Source organism: Cajanus cajan, chromosome 4 (assembly GCF_000230855.2).
Source record: "Cajanus cajan strain Asha chromosome 4, NIPB_CcT2T_4, whole genome shotgun sequence".
In the NCBI taxonomy this organism is placed as follows: domain Eukaryota; kingdom Viridiplantae; phylum Streptophyta; class Magnoliopsida; order Fabales; family Fabaceae; genus Cajanus; species Cajanus cajan.
Window position 1 is genome coordinate 53,495,920 of NC_138520.1, and position 16,604 is coordinate 53,512,523.

General features: G+C 37.4%; 2 protein-coding genes across 2 annotated transcripts; both read right to left on the reverse strand.

Annotated features, from left to right (window-relative positions):
- Positions 1–4,690: 4,690 nt before the first annotated feature.
- Positions 4,691–5,632, reverse strand: LOC109807155 (uncharacterized). Its single transcript, XM_083073606.1, has 2 exons — positions 4,858–5,632; positions 4,691–4,743 (listed from the first exon to the last, which is right to left on the reverse strand). Exons 1-2 carry the CDS (start codon positions 5,630–5,632, stop codon positions 4,691–4,693), a joined length of 828 nt encoding a protein of 275 aa, XP_082929732.1.
- Positions 5,633–13,834: 8,202 nt separating this feature from the next.
- Positions 13,835–14,496, reverse strand: LOC145957364 (DNA sliding clamp PCNA-like). Its single transcript, XM_083073607.1, has 3 exons — positions 14,187–14,496; positions 13,991–14,082; positions 13,835–13,915 (listed from the first exon to the last, which is right to left on the reverse strand). The coding sequence occupies exons 1-3, from the start codon at positions 14,494–14,496 to the stop codon at positions 13,835–13,837; spliced, it is 483 nt and encodes a 160-aa protein (XP_082929733.1).
- Between the last annotated feature and the right edge of the window lie 2,108 nt (positions 14,497–16,604).

Here is a 16,604-nt window from a genome sequence, read left to right on the forward strand (position 1 = left end):
CAGTAGTGTAGATGCCCCACACCATTTCCTTTGGGTAGATGGTGTTTACCCGTATCGTTGTCCCTAAAAGCAACTGAGTGTTGGTTTATATGCTCCGTCGAGTGATAAGGATGGTAAACCGAAACTGAGTGTTGGTTTATATTCTGAGCTCAGCCTCTCCAAGCTGGACTGATATTTAGGGCTTCAGCTGGCCCACTCTAAGGTCAGATAACCCTCTTTGTTTGTTGAAGTAGTTTCGTAGCTCAGCCTTTCCAAGATGGACTGATATTTTAAGGCTTTAGCCGGCCTCCTCTAAGGTCAGGTAACCCTCTTTTTTGTTGAAGTAGTTTTGTAGCTCAGCCTCTCCAAGCTGGACTGATATTTTAAGGCTTCAGCCGACCTCCTCTAAGGTCAGGTAACCCACTTTGTTGTTGAAGTAATTTCGTAGCTCAGCCTCTCCAAGATGGACTGATATTTTAAGGCTTCAGCCGACCTCCTCCAAGGTCAGGTAACCCACTTTGATGTTGTAGTATTTTCGTAGCCTCTCTAGGCCGTAGTATTTTCGTAGCCTCTACAAGCCGTAGTATTTTCGTAGCCTCTACAGGCCGTAGTATTTTCGTAGCCTCTCCAGGCCATAGTATTTTCGTAGCCTCTCCAGGCCGTAGTATTTTCGTAGCCTCTCCAGGCCATAGTATTTTCGTAACTTCTCCAGGCCGTAGTATTTTCATAGCCTCTCCAGGCCGTAGTATTTTCATAGCCTCTACAGGCCGTAGTATTTTCATAGCCTCTACAGGCCGTAGTATTTTCATAGCCTCTACAGGCCGTAGTATTTCCATAGCTTCTACAGGCCGTCTGCTGGTGCTGATCATGTGATTGCCCCTTGACGAGGATTGTTGGTAAGTGGTGCCCTTGTGCTGGTGGGCAAAGGAGTAGATGGTTGACAGAGATTCTGGTGCTACCCTTGCCATGTGAGTATTGTGATGCCTCTTCAGGCGTCTGTTTCTGGTAGGTTTTTTTTTCTGAATTTCATTTTTTGTTTAGCTTCGACTCTTTCATGTTTAAAGCTTGCCTTTTTTGCTATTTTTCTAAAGGCTTCGGCTTTTTCAACATTTGTGAAGCTTGCCTTTTTCTCATGTTGTTTTTACTTTTTTATTGTCATCATTGGTGGAGGGATCTATTCCCATGATGTTATTTGCTGGATCTTTATTGAGGAGTATTATTTTGGAAGCCACTCCTGGCTTTGGTTAGGAAGTCATTCTTGATCTTGGCATTTTCTTAGATCATCATTCATGTAGTTGAGGAGTAGGCGCGATGGCCTCTTCATGTTTATGAGTTTGCTTATTCGGTCGATTCCATTCTATTTCACTATTGATATGTCTTTGCTTAGTGGACACATAAAATCACGTGTCTCATCACATATCTCATCATTTCATCATTGGTGACCCAAGGTACACCTTGCGAGCCTGTTACATCACTAGTGAGCCTAAGGTACACCTTGTTAGCTTGTTACATCACCAGTGACCCTAAGGTACACCTTGTTAGCTTGTTACATCACCAGTAACCCTAAGGTACACCTTGTTAGCTTGTTACATCACCAGTGACCCTAAGGTACACCTTGTTAGCTTGTTACATCCCCAGTGACCCTAAGGTACACCTTGTTAGCTTGTTACATCACCAGTGACCCTAAGGTACACCTTGTTAGCTCATATATGCACATGATGTATGTCACACATTCACGATTTCATTGACTCAACATTTCACTTATCATGAAATTTCAGGTCTTATCACATTCATCACATTTCACATTCTCATAGTCATAACTTATCTTATTTCATCACATTTCACATTCTCAAAGCTTATCTCATTACATCACGTTTCACAACAGCATATTTCATTCACATCATGTCTCATGTCATTTGTTCATATTTCACATAATGATACTTATAAATTATTCCTCATAGGATTTCGCACAAGAACTCACAGAGCACTCTAATTCATATCAAAACTTATTTAATTTCAAAATCAATTACATATTTATACTCTACATCACACAAGGAACGCAACAAAACATTCAAAAAGCAAAACAGAAAACATTCATATTTTGGCTAGAAGTGCATCAGGCAAGGGACTGGGGGCCAATACTACTATCCAACAATTACTCCCACACCCCCGAGCGAGGTTACTCCTCCCTTACTTGGATGGGCAGAAGACGAAGCTAGAGTGAAATTTGGTCAATCTCCTTCTCTTGGTTCTCTTTGGTCTCTAGAGAGTGTGTCTAGAAACAATGCCAGAGTGCTCTATTTATAGATTTCAGTAGTCTCCAGAACGGCCCATTTCAAATCCGGAACGGCCCGTTCTGGACTCGTTTGTCATGCGTAAATTTCACATTCAAAACGGCATGTTCCAAAACTAGAACGACCCGTTCTGAAATCATATTTTACATACAACGGCCATATCTGGAACGACCTGTTTCCAAATCAGAACGACTCGTTCTAGCTTCGCATTTTACTCACAAAATCAAGTGTTGGAACGGCCCGTTCCAGTCTAGTCTTTATAAACCATTTTAGTAGTCTGGAACGGCCCGTTCCAGTTTGAGAACGGCCCGTTCTGGGCTACTAAAAATCAAAATATTATCCAATTTTTTTTTTATAAATATTTATTATTCAAATACTAATAATTATTAAAAACCTTTAAAACATCCTATAAAACCCATTAAAATAACTATAAGAAAATAATCTCCATAAATATTAAAATAAATAATAATTAATCATTATACTAGTAGAAAATTCGGGATGTTACAGGTCTCCCCTCCTTTTTGAAATTTCGTCCCCGAAATTTAGCTGTAAACAGAAATGGGTAGACTCCTTGCATCACTTTTTAATTCTCATGCAACACTTTCCTAAATATTTCCCATAAGAAACTATACTAGTAGAAAATCTCGTGTAACCTTACTACCTCACTAAAGTACATCTCTATCAATCTCTGGAAAGAATATCTAATATCAACAAGGGTAAGGTGAGCCACCTTGGTGAGTCTATCCACTAACCAAAAAAGATCAAATTTCTTAAGCATATCAAGCAAAACTACAACTAAGTTCATAGACACAAAATCTCACTTCCAAACTAGGGCGTCTAAAGGCTGTAAAAATCTTAAAGACTTCTAGTGTTCCACCTTAGATTTATGGCATACTACACATGAGTACACAAATTCCTCTACTCCTCTCTTCACCTTAGGCCACCACGCTTCCATTGCGCCACTCTGATATATCTTAGTAGCTCTTAAATGAATGCTAAGAGTATTCATATGTCCTTTTTCTAAGATCATCTTCCTAAATTCAAGATTACTAGGCACATAGATCCTATCATTGAACCCCAAAACACCATCAACTTCTACTTGTAAAGGGTTATCTATACCCCTACCAATCCTCTCCACTTGGTTCACTAAGGAAGGATCTAACTCCTAGGCTTCTCTAATCTCATCCATTACTTCACTAGTCACTTTCGACATACTCAATTCAATGCTTCTAAGGGTAAGCTCTCACATCAAGCTTAAGTCTATAAACTCTTCAATCAAATCCAATCTTTAAATCATCAAAGATGATAAGTGAATGATCATCCTACTCAAAGCGTTTTCCATATCATTAGTTTTACTTCTATGATTCTCTCCAAAGATCAAACACCTAAGAATAAGTTCACTAGGTACACATACTCAGTCTCAAAGTCTTACCACTTCATCTATACCCAAGGCAAACTTCTCTCTATTACCTTGTCCTATAGCCTCATATCTTGTCACCAAAATGAATCAACTAATTGTGCTCCTCCGATTTTCCTTTGACAACCCACTAGTTACTCGAACCATACTTAGTCTCACACTACTAAGGGTAACCTCATAAGTCAAGCTTAAATTTCTAATTTGAACTAAAAGATCCATCTCTCTAATCATAAGGAAAGGCAAATATAAAGGTTTCTTACTCAAAGCATCGGTCACCACATTGGCTTCACCTAGATAACAGCTAAGATTAAAATCCTAGTCCTTAAGAAATTTCAACTATCTCCTTTGGTCAAAAGATATTTAAGGCTCTAACGATCAATAAATACCTCAAGCTTAGAATCATATAGGTAGTGTCTCCAAACCTTAGCATAAATATTACAACCGCTAACTTAAAGTCATGGGTAAGGTAATTCCTCTAATGAATTTTCAATTGCCTAGAAACATAAGCTACTGCTCTTCCTTCTTACATTAACACTCCATCCAAACCCCTCTTAGAAGCATCACTTTATACCACATAAGACTTACTAAAATCCGGTAATATTAACACTGGTCAATATTTCCTTAAGAGTTTGGAACCTACTCTCGCATTTGTCATCCTACACAAAGGCAACTCCTATCCTAGTCAATTTGGTTAAAGGTACGACTATCTTATAAAATTTCCCCGATGAACCTCCTATATTAATCAGCTAACCCAAGAAAACTCATAATCCTCACTAATTGACTTAGGTATCTCCCACTTAAGCATAACTTTTACCTTAGACAAATCTACGTTATACCTCCGCTAGAAATTGCTAGACCTAGAAAACTCACCTCATATAATCAAAAATCATACTTAGATAACTTAGTATAAAAATGCCTTGGATATATCCTCATCCTCAACTCTAATATGATGATATCACTCCCTAAGGTCAATCTTACTAAACACACAAACACCCACTAATTAATCCATAAGGTCATCTATCCTCGTATCAAGATACTCGCATATCAAAAAATCTAAACAAGATATAGGCAAATCCAACTTTTGGACACAAGAGACAAAAATAAAGGAATGAGTTGCACCAGAATCAAATAGTAGAATAAAAGGAGTCTCAACTATGAAACAAGTACCTTGTATCAAATTTTTTGACCGAGCAGCTTCAGCACCACCAAGAGAAAATACTCTCCCTACAGCCTTTAGACGCTTAACTTGGACATCTGATCCAGTAACACGTGGTCTTGGCAGTTTAGGACACTGGGTGCTGATGTGACCATTTCCTCTACAATTGAAACATGTGACATCCTTGTCAAGACATTCATAGCTAGTGTGACCACGTCGCCCACACTTACTGCATTGATCCGTGGGAGTAGAAACAGAGCCTCCAACACTCCCTGTGCCACTCACCACAGATCTTCCAGCATAAGGCTTGCTTCCTGCAACATGTGACTTGCTCCCACTAACAGCAGCTTGACTCCCTTGGAACTTAGAAGGAGCGGAGTAAGGTTTACTCCTACTCGAAGCATTAGAACTTGTAGCACGCATAGGACCTCCAACTCCCTTGTAGAAAGCAGCCCGTGCACGGTTGTCACGGTCAAAGATGCGACACTTGTTCACTAAGGTTGGAAAATGGTAGGTCTCCTGATAGTTGATCGCTGTTTTCACTTTGGGACGTAACCCATTCACAAACTTAATGCATTTAGCACGTTCACCACCCTCACCATGATAGTGGGAGCAATAACGAACCAATGAGTCAAACTTGGCAGCATACTCTACTACAATGTCATTCCCTTGCTTCAGCTCAAGGAACTCCACTTCCTTTTGACTCCTCACATCATCCGGGAAATACTTCTCAAGGAAGACCCCCTTGAAGTTGTCCCAATTCAAGTGCACCCCTCCATCAATCATCCTCTGAAGTGCTCATTCTCACCAAAAGTGGCCATCAGCAATCAACATGAACGTAGCCAACCTCACCTTCTAAGCGAGGGGACACTCCATGGCATTGAAGATCTTCTTGATCTCTGTTAGCCAATTCATAGCAGCATCTAGGTCATATCCTCCTTTGAAGGTAGGTGGATGATTTTGCTAAAATTGCTCCAACCAGTTAGGAGCGACTCCAGCCCTATCGTTATTAATCATAGCTTATGCTAACGCTTGAAGGGCATCGGCAATCACATGATCATTTCTATCAACCATAATCTAAGAAAATAGTACACATAATTAACAAACATAATCAATCATCACACTACCATATCAATAAGTTCTACAATCAATTCATTCCATCATTCATATACCAAACAAGCATAACAAACTCATAACTCACGACCGATTGGATCAACCTGCTCTAATACCACTAAATGTGATACCCTCTACCCCAACATACATATACAATAATTATAAAAATAAAATAAAATTCTTCATCATTAAAAATGAAATCTCTAACCACATAAGGGTAAATAGTTCACATTCATAAACTTAATCCAAATAACATGTCAGTGAAATTACAAGAAATAAAGCTGAGTTTTCAAATAGTTAATGGAAATAGCATCTTAAACTAAGCCTAGCTATGCCTCGATGTCACATATCCTATCAGAGCATGCCCAACTGAAGCCTAAGCCTCATCACCAACATCCTCATGCTGATGATCACCTACAACACAATTTAAACACAAACAAATAACAACAAGGGAGTGAGAAACATCTCACTCAGGTTCAGGTGCAGAAATAAAGGTTAGATAGCACACACACACACAAAAAACATATTACATGTCATAAACATCAATCACATATAAACAATACACGTACATAATCAGTATCACATGTACACTCGTTTATCATGCAATGATATCATGGACTCGACTCATAAATGCATGTGGCGCCAGTCACGTGTCTCATCACATATCTCATCATTTCATCATTGGTGACCCAAGGTACACCTTGCGAGCCTGTTACATCACTAGTGAGCCTAAGGTACAACTTGTTAGCTTGTTACATCACCAGTGACCCTAAGATACACCTTGTTAGCTTGTTACATCACTAGTAACCCTAAGGTACACCTTGTTAGCTTGTTACATCACCAGTAACCCTAAGGTACACCTTGTTAGCTTGTTACATCACCAGTAACCCTAAGGTACACCTTGTTAGCTTGTTACATCACCAGTGACCCTAAGGTACACCTTGTTAGCTCATATGTGCACATGATGCATGTCACACATTCACGATTTCATTGACTCAACATTTCACTTGTCATGAAATTTCAGGTCTTATCACATTTAACACATTTCACATTCTCATAGTCATAACTTATCTCATTTCATCACATTTCACATTCTCATAGCTTATCTCATTACATCACGTTTCACAATAGCACATTTCATTCACATTATGTCTCATGTCATTTGTTCATATTTCACATAATGATACTTATAAATTATTCCTCATAGGGTTTCGCACAGGAACCCACAGAGCACTCTAATTCATATCAAAAATTATCTAATTTTGAAATCAATTACATATTTATACTCTACATCACACAAGGAACGCAACAGAAGATTCAACAAGCAAAACAAAAAACAATCATATTTTGCCTGTTCCTAGAAGTGCATAAAGTAAGGGACTAGGGGCCAATCCTACTACCCAAGAATTACTCCCACACCCCCGAGCGAGGTTTCTCACTTCCCCCTTACCTGGATGAGCAGAAGACGAAGCTAGAGAGAAATCTGGTCAAACTCCTTCTCTTGGTTCTCTTTGGTCTCTAGAGAGTATGTCCAAAAACACTACCAAAGTGCTCTATTTATAGATTTTAAGAGTCTTTAGAATGACCCGTTTCAAATCCAGAATGGCCTATTCTGGACTCGTTTGTCATGCGTAAATTTCACATTCAGAATGGTCTGTTCAAAAACTAGAACGACCCATTCTGAAATCACATTTTACATACAACGACCATATCTGGAACGACCTTTTACCAAATTGGAACAGCCCGTTCTAGCTTCGCATTTTACTCATAGAATCATGTGTTGGAATGGCTCGTTCTAGTCTAGTCTTTATAGGCCATTTTAGGAGTCTAGAACTGCCCGTTCTAGTTTGAGAACGACTCACTCTAGGCTACTAAAAATCAAAATATTATCCAAAAATAATTTTCATAAATATTTATTATTAAAATACTAATAATTATTAAAAACCTTTAAAATATCCTATAAAACCCATTAAAATAAGTATAAGAAAATAATCTCCATAAATATCAAAATAAATAATAATTAATCATTATACTAGTAGAAAATTCGGGATGTTACAATGCTTGTCTCATACATTTAATCCAATTCAAAACTCTTAAAATTGGTTTAGTTAGGTTCACCAAGTGATGGTGAGACCTAGCTAAATCAATTCCTTGAAAAAAAATGGAGGAAAACAAGCCTAACATGTAAAATTTAGCCTAAGCCTTGTAGACACCCAATTTCGTCCGGGGGGCACACAAACAAGGAAATGGACCTCCGTTGTGAAGGAAAGGAGCTCTCGAAGCATGGAAACATGACATCAGAAGACCTAAAGCCTAAAAAAAAGCTAGTTTTGATAGCCCGGAACGGGCTGTTCCCAAACCGGAACGGGCCGTTCCAAAACAGGTTGTTATAAGAAAAATTTGAACCCAGAACGGGCCGTTCCACTTTCAGAATGGGTCGTTCCACTTTCGGAACGGGCTGTTCCAGGTTTTTATTTTACCTATAACAACCTTGCCCAGAACGGGCCGTTCTAAAACTGGAACGGGCCGTTCCCCTTGGTTGGAACAGGCCGTTCCAGAACAACTTTCTTTAAGTAAAATTCGAACCCAGAACTGGCCGTTCCACTTTTGGAACGGGCCGTTCCAGATTCTTATTTTGCCCACAACGGACTAGCCCAGAACGGGCCGTTCTGAATCCGGAACGAGTCGTTCTAGTCCCCTTCTGATTCCTATAAATAGAGGCCTTGGGCACAGTTCACATGGGCGGCCAGAGAAATTTTGAATAAGACTCCTTTGAGCACGAAAATTCTCTATCTCTCTCCCTTCTATTGTATTTCTTGAGATTTGTGTCGCATCTCTATTTTCTTTCTCCCTCCTATTGTATTTCTTGAGATCTGTGAGGCATATTGTAGTGTGAAAGGTCGCCACAAAGCACCTTCTCCATATTTGAAGATTCAATAAAGCTCGTTCAAGAGGTATTTCAGTCAATCTTTTTCTCTCTCTTTTATTTCTCATCTTTATCTTTTTTTTTTGTTATAACAAATTTCATAATGTAGATATTTTAGGGTTAATCGTTTAATTTGTATTTTAAATATGTAAATAAATATTAATAAAGGGGATTCAATATTTAATTTATTAATTTTTATTATGTTAACTTCATCATAGGGTACTGATTAAGGGCGCTGTAGGGGTGTTTAATACCTTCCCTATACGTAACCGACCCCCGAACCCAATTCTGGTTATCAAGGCCATTGTTGGATCTTTAAAAACCTTTTCTTTTTCCAATATTTTGAGTAAAATATTGGTGGCGACTCCATGAACCTATTTTCAAAACCATTAATTAAGGATTAGTCTGGTGTCCGGACATTCCTTAATTAATGAGACTTTTAAAAAGATGTCTAAACCATTAGTCGCGAGATCGAAAATTTTCGGGTTGCGACAGATGGCGACTCCACTGGGGACGTTTTAAGAGGGTTAGGCCCATTTAATTGATGAAGTTAATAAAATAAAAATAATAATTTAAATATTTTTCCCCTTTACTTTGTTTGCTTTATTTGTTTGACTTTAATATCTATTTTCTTATTTAAATTCTGCACTTTTTGAGATAAAAATTGTACACAAACCTTTGCACACAACAGTTCCCCCTACACCTGGGGGCATGAGGGTAATAAACATAGGGAGTGGTTGACGTACGACCGGCCCAAGTTTGGCCTTGGAGCCTGCAAGCCTTGTCGAAAATCACACTCAAGGTGATAACCGGTTACTCTAGCCCGAAATACTGCGACAGACCTTAGAGTTTGCCAGGTGACGGCGACAGAGATACTGGGTCCCTATAATGGGGGCACCTTGGGGGCCTTAAGACTAGTGAGATTAGAACTTTCCTATACAATGCACTTTTCTTGCACGGACCACAAACCAAGGATTTAAACGTGACTGTTCGCGGGTGTACATTTGTTTGAGCATATGTGTGTTGCATTTGTTTGTGTTTATTTATTTCAAATAGAGAAGAATTATAAACAAATAGATATTAATAAAAAAATATGATAAAAATTTAACTCCCTTCTATATACCCTAACTCTAAAGCATCATATAGGGTAGTCTATCTCAAAAAAAAAAATATAGAAAAAAAATCATGCATCATAACCCTTAGTAAAAAAAAACATGATAAAATTTAGATAAAAAATAAATATCATGCATCTCCTAGGATAGTGCATTAGCATACATTCATTAGAAATGGAAGGCACATATAATAGTATGCAAAGAATGTTCTCTAAACAAAAATTAATGAGAATGATATCCATCGAATTTCTCATATGTCTTTGCATCCTATTTTACCTTTCATATAGATAACACGCCTTCCTTGTAATTAATAAATAAGAATAAAAAGGGAAATCTAATTTGTGCGTGTTAGCCGGATAATGGAAATTACTGTAATCAAATGCGAACCTGACACATCAAATCGGGGAACACTTATCATTAATTGGGGGCATCACACGCCCAAATTGACGATTCAAACATCGAGAATTTCTCATGCGAAAACAACAACTGTCGGGATAAGAGGAACGGTCAAGAATAGACGAATCCTTGCTTTTTAGGGAATTACATGACAAAACCCAATTGAAGAATAAAGACATTGCATACAAAAAAACCCGTTAGGATGAAAACCCGTAAAAGGCGTCCTAGGCAAAAATTAGGGTGAAAAAAAAAATCAAAATCAAAATCCCGATAGGATACGTCCTATGCAAAAGTAGGGATATATAAAAATAAGAAATGTGTATCTAAGTTGGAATCAAAAGGTGGCTCGAGTATTCCCTTTGAAAGCAAGAATTCACAAAGGTTTCACTCCAAATGAAAAACACCGACGTTCAAGCAAGTGGAAAGGTTTTCTTTTGGAAATTATCAAATCATTCATGACTCTCTAGAGGGCAACCTCTGTCTATCTCTCTGTGTATGAATCACGAACTCAAGGCATGCCCGGGCCTTCGAGCTTTGCTAAAGGGGCACGTGTAAATTGAAAGTACTGTTTTAAATGCCATAACACTCTTTTGTTTCTCTTCTCCCTTTAAATATTCACTCTAGGCCTCATCCATCAACCCTTAATAAACAAAATGTATTTGCGACAAAGATGTTACTCGATAATAGCATGGAAAGGATAATAAAGGATCAATCAGGAATTCAAACATGACTAGGGTTTGATAAAATAAAGTCATCCCATACCTTATGAGTGCTGCAAAAAAAAAATGAAGGCTTGGCAGGAAACCCACTAAGGGGGCTGCGCAAAAGTTAGGGCAAGATCTGTTAGGCAATCCCCAAGTAAAAATGGGTAACCTAGGCAAAAGAAAAAGATCAAAAGAAAAATTTCTGCTAGGAAACACATCCCGAGTGACCTAGGCAAAAGTTAAGACGTTAAAGCAGCAACTTGAGTTGAAAACCGAAAGACAGCTCAAGGGAATCATTCAATCAGAGCGCGACCCCAAGTCATCACTCCACTTTCCAAAAGGCTAAAACACAATGATAACTTCCTTGCAACAAATACATTTTGTTTAATAACCCTAAACACGAAGGCCTACCTTGGCCAGCCCTTCTTCTAAAAAACCCTTTTTGAAAAATCCCTTCTAACAACCCTTTTGAAAAAAAAAATAATAATAATAACATTCCTTCCTTCTTTTCTCTTGACCCTTATGGCATTTAAATAGCACTGAAAAGATACACGGAAAATGCACAGTGAATACTCACAGAGAGAAGGCCGAGATGTCCTCAAATAGAGGTTAGAGACGCTTGACCACACATCGACTGGATAGTCAAGGAGCCACTGAAGCTTGGGCTCAAAAGAACATATCCCGACAGTAATCAAGATTGACAGGGATAGAAAGAAATCGTCAACATTAACCTTAATGCGTACAGGTTAGTTTCCCGACATAAAAAAAATGAATTGCATCTTTAGGAATAAACACATGAGCATAAACTGCATCGCATGCATATGAGTTAGGGGCATATGGAAGGGCGTTACACAAAAAAAAATAAATAAAAGAATCATTCTTGTCTTTCATTTTCATTGCATCCATGCATCCATGCATTCTACTTGCTATAGGTCAGAAAGACTCATCAGGACAAAGCACTCGTAAAAGCTCACTAGCCAAGCATGAGTCGAAGCAGTGTCAAATGGCAACCCCAAGTGATTCTATGTGCCCACTAAGCAAATACATATCAATAGTGGAATAGAATCAACCAAATAAGCAAACCCATAAGCATGAAGAGGCCATCGCGCCCTACTCCTCAACCGAATGATGAAAGATTCATGAAAATGCCAAGACCAGGAATGTTTTCCTACCAAAGCCAAGAGTGGCTTCCAAAATAATACTCCTCAATAAAGATCCAGCAAATAACGTCATGGGAATAGATCCCTCCACCAATGATGACAATAAAAAAGAAAAAACAATATCAGAAAAAGGCAAGCTTCACAAATGTTGAAAAAGCTGAAGCATTTAGAAAAAATAGCAAAAAAGGCAAGCTTCAAACATGAAAGAGCCGAAGCTAAACAAAAAATGAGATTTAGAAAAAAAAAGCTACCACAAGCAGACGCCTGGAGAGGCATCACAATACTCACATGGCAGGGGCAACACCAGAATCTTTGTCAACCATCTACTCCTTTGCCCACCAACACAAAGGCACCACTTACCAACAATCCTCGTCAAGGGGCAATCACATCATCAGCACTAGCAGACGGCCTGGAGCGGCTATGAAAATACTACGGCCTAGAGAGGCTATGAAAATACTACGGCCTGAAGAGGCTACGAAAATACTACGGCCTGCAGAGGCTACAAAAATACTACGGCCTGAAGAGGCTATGAAAATACTACGACCTGTGGAGGCTATGAAAATACTACGGCCTGGAGAGGCTATGAAAATACTACGGCCTGGAGAGGCTATGAAAATACTACGACCTAGAGAGGCTACGAAAATAATACGGCCTGAAGAGGCTACGAAAATACTAGGGCCTGGAGAGGCTACGAAAATACTAGGGCCTGAAGAGGCTACGAAAATACTAGGGTCTGGAGAGACTGTACTCGCATCCCAATCTGGTATACGACAAAGCCGTGAGGGAAAGGTCTGGAGAGACTGTACTCACATACCAATCTGGTATACGACAAAGCCGTGAGGGAAAGGTCTGGAGAGACTGTACTCACATCCCAATCTGGTATACGACAAAGCTGTGAGGGAAAGGTCTGGAGAGACTGTACTCACCTCCCAATCCGGTATACGACAAAGCCGTGAGGGAAAGGTCTAGAGAGACTGTAGTCATCTCCCAATCCGGTATACGACAAAGCCGTGAGGGAAGCTGAGCTACGAAAATACTCCCTCTTCAACAAGCTACAAATAAAGGAACGAACTATCACAAGAGAAACAACGAGCATCTACTTAAAGATCAAAGATTAGGTGTACAGTTCGTCAGTCTTGCTACCCAATAGAGTATGCAACCAACACTCAATTGCTCTAAAGGGTGAGGACACGAGCAAATAAACCTATCCAAGAGAAGGAACGTAGAAGCGCCAACACAAAAGAGACGAGAAGGAGACCCGGACGAAATGTCTACGTCTTTACTTGCCTTTGGAAAAGCAACACATAGCTACTCCAAAGGACAAGTAAAGAGGGGCAGCTGTAGACACCCAATTTCGTCCGGGGGGCACACAAACAAGGAAATGGACCTCCGTTGTGAAGGAAAGGAGCTCTCGAAGCATGGAAACATGACATCAGAAGACCTAAAGCCTAAAAAAAAGCTAGTTTTGATAGCCCATAACGGTCTATTCCGAGACCGGAACGGGCTGTTCCCAAAACGGAACGGGCTGTTCCAAAACAGGTTGTTATAAGCAAAATTTGAGACAACGGTATTGCCCTCTAGGCGAAATTCTTCAAATTTTTCGGTGAAAACTCCGCTAGGACAAGCTCATTCATCTCTATCACGGTAACTCCTTCATGCTAAAACATTAAAACCAAAACATTATGATCATGAAACATGATGAAAACTCGACATAACAAGGTACAGTTTCTCACCTTTTTCACACAAGTTTTCATCTCTATGTCCGTAACTTCATCTTGACCATTTCCAGTTTCAACAAATCCGTTGGTAAAAAATTCAACATTCTCTTTAGTCACCAACAACTTCAAGATACACCACAAGACAATCATTGATGAACATAACCTTTTAAACAAAAACAAACACTAACAAATCCAAAGCAAAACTAATTACCTTTAGAACCATAAGTGCTCAAGAGATCCCTACAGATTCTAACAAATTCAGAAGATGGCATCTTTACAATGGATTGACACTCTACCATTGAAAGAGTAATCCCGACGTCCCATTCATTTTTCATATTCACCAGCCTCATTTTAAAATCATAAATCTTGTTTTGTCCAACAAATAGGTCACATAACTTAAAATTGCATAAATGATACAACATCAATTCAGTTAGAGAAAACTTAAACTTTCTAGGACTTCTATACGTAAAAGTGGCAACATCCCTGTCGTTATCATCTGTAATGATAAGAATATCATCCATGGCAATTTAATGAGAGGGGATTTTCTCGGGAGAGTCATCCTCATCAGAGCTACTATAATCATCCTCATAAGAGTTACGTTTATGTTTTTTATCATCAATATCATTAACACATTTCTTGAGCTCATTTCCTGCAGGAGCATAGAACTAAAGATGTCAGTTATGTTCTGGTGGAGTACAACATTGCTGAGATGGATTTTCTTCAGTAATATTTGATTGAGAGTTCCAAATTGGGACATTTCTTGAGCTCATTTCCTGCAGGAGCATAGAACTAAAGATGTCAGTTATGTTCTGGTGGAGTACAACATTGCTGAGATGGATTTTCTTCAGTAATATTTGATTGAGAGTTCCAAATTGGGAGAGGTCGACGAAGAAAACGAAGAATACACAACATCAATATCCGAAGATTAATCTGTTTTTGAACATTCTAATTTTAACTGTGGAAAAATTACAGATACAGATATATAGATACAATACGTGAGCTAACCAAAACATCCCATCTTAATTCGTAAATAAATACATTATAACATCTCCCCCATAATGTGTGTCCTCTTGATGGAATAAGTTGTACCTTTATTTTGCTCGTAGACATACATTGAATTTTGTGACATTTTTTATACCCAATTCACCATTACTCTTTGCTCCCCTAATTTTATCCCAATTCATGCATGCCATTTTTTCACTTCCTTTATTACCAGCCCACAAATTTATAATCTTGGCCCCTTTATTTTAAAATAGAGACATTTAGTCCTTTTGATTTTAAAAATACAAAATTTTGATCTTCTTATCATATTAACATCTATTAATAATTAAATTTTAATGTTTTATTCATATTTAAGCAATTATGATATTTAATAATATAACATTTGAAGATAAAAATTATTAAAAATTATAGATATAATTAAGATTTATTAATAAAAATAAATATTTATCACTCATTAAAATATATACAAAATATTTTTTGTATGTTATTTTTAAAATTTTATCTTCACATGTCACAATACTTAAGTAATGACATGTTATTAAACAATGTTAAAATAATTTATAACGATCAAAATTTTATATTTTTTAAAATATGGAGATTAAATATCTTTATTTTAAAATAGACTAAAATTATAAATTGATAAAATTAAAGAAAAAATGTAATTTAGTATAATTAAATAAATAACAAAAAAATTACAAATGTGTAGCGAAAAAATTTAGAATTATTAACATTTTAATAGAATAAAAAAATTAGAAACAGGAACATTAAAAAAACCTTGAGAACTAGAAGATAAAGAGAGAGAGAAATAAATAAAAGAAAAAGTCAGTAATGAAAGATGATAAATAAGGGTGATAAAAAGCAGTTATTTATCTCAAAATATCATGCAAGATTAATGGGAGAATGCAAAGTTGATGAAAAAGATGAAGAAAGTCACTTTACATGACTCTTAAGCAAAGATAATCCTTATACTTTATTTGCCTATACGTCTGATGAAATAAAACTTTGGAGCATGGTTAAATATTTGTTATGTTTAAGACATATGGGAAAGTATAAAACTTATTCTCTTAAAGGTAATTAGTGATTTTTTTCTATTTAGGAGGTATTAGGTATAGTTTAACTTTTTTAAAAAAATTAAATTAAAAATTTTTGTTTTTCATGTTTGATTGTTATTTAAAAAAAAAAAATACTCTCAAGAATATAGTTTTAAGAACTATTTTTATTCCATTTTTCCATAAAAACACTTCTATGGGAGACATAGGAATCTAACTTTTCCAAGTTAGAGAGAAAATTGTATGTATATAAAAATATCATCATATCCTTTTTAAAATAAAAAATATATTTTTCTCTCTTATTCTATTTCTCTTTTCTCCTCTATCTCTCTCACTCTCATTCCCTATCTCCCCATCTCCCTCTCCCTCTCTCCCACTTTTTTTTTTCTCTCTCTCTATTCTTCTATTTTTTCTCTCTCTCTATCCCTCTCACTCTTACTCCTCCTATCTTCCTCTTTCCCTATCTCTCTCTCTCTTCTTACCATATTCCTATTTATTTCTCTCTTTCTTATATCTTATTATTTCTTGACATTTTCAATTTTAATAAGATTATTAAAATTTGTTTTGTTTCTATAGTT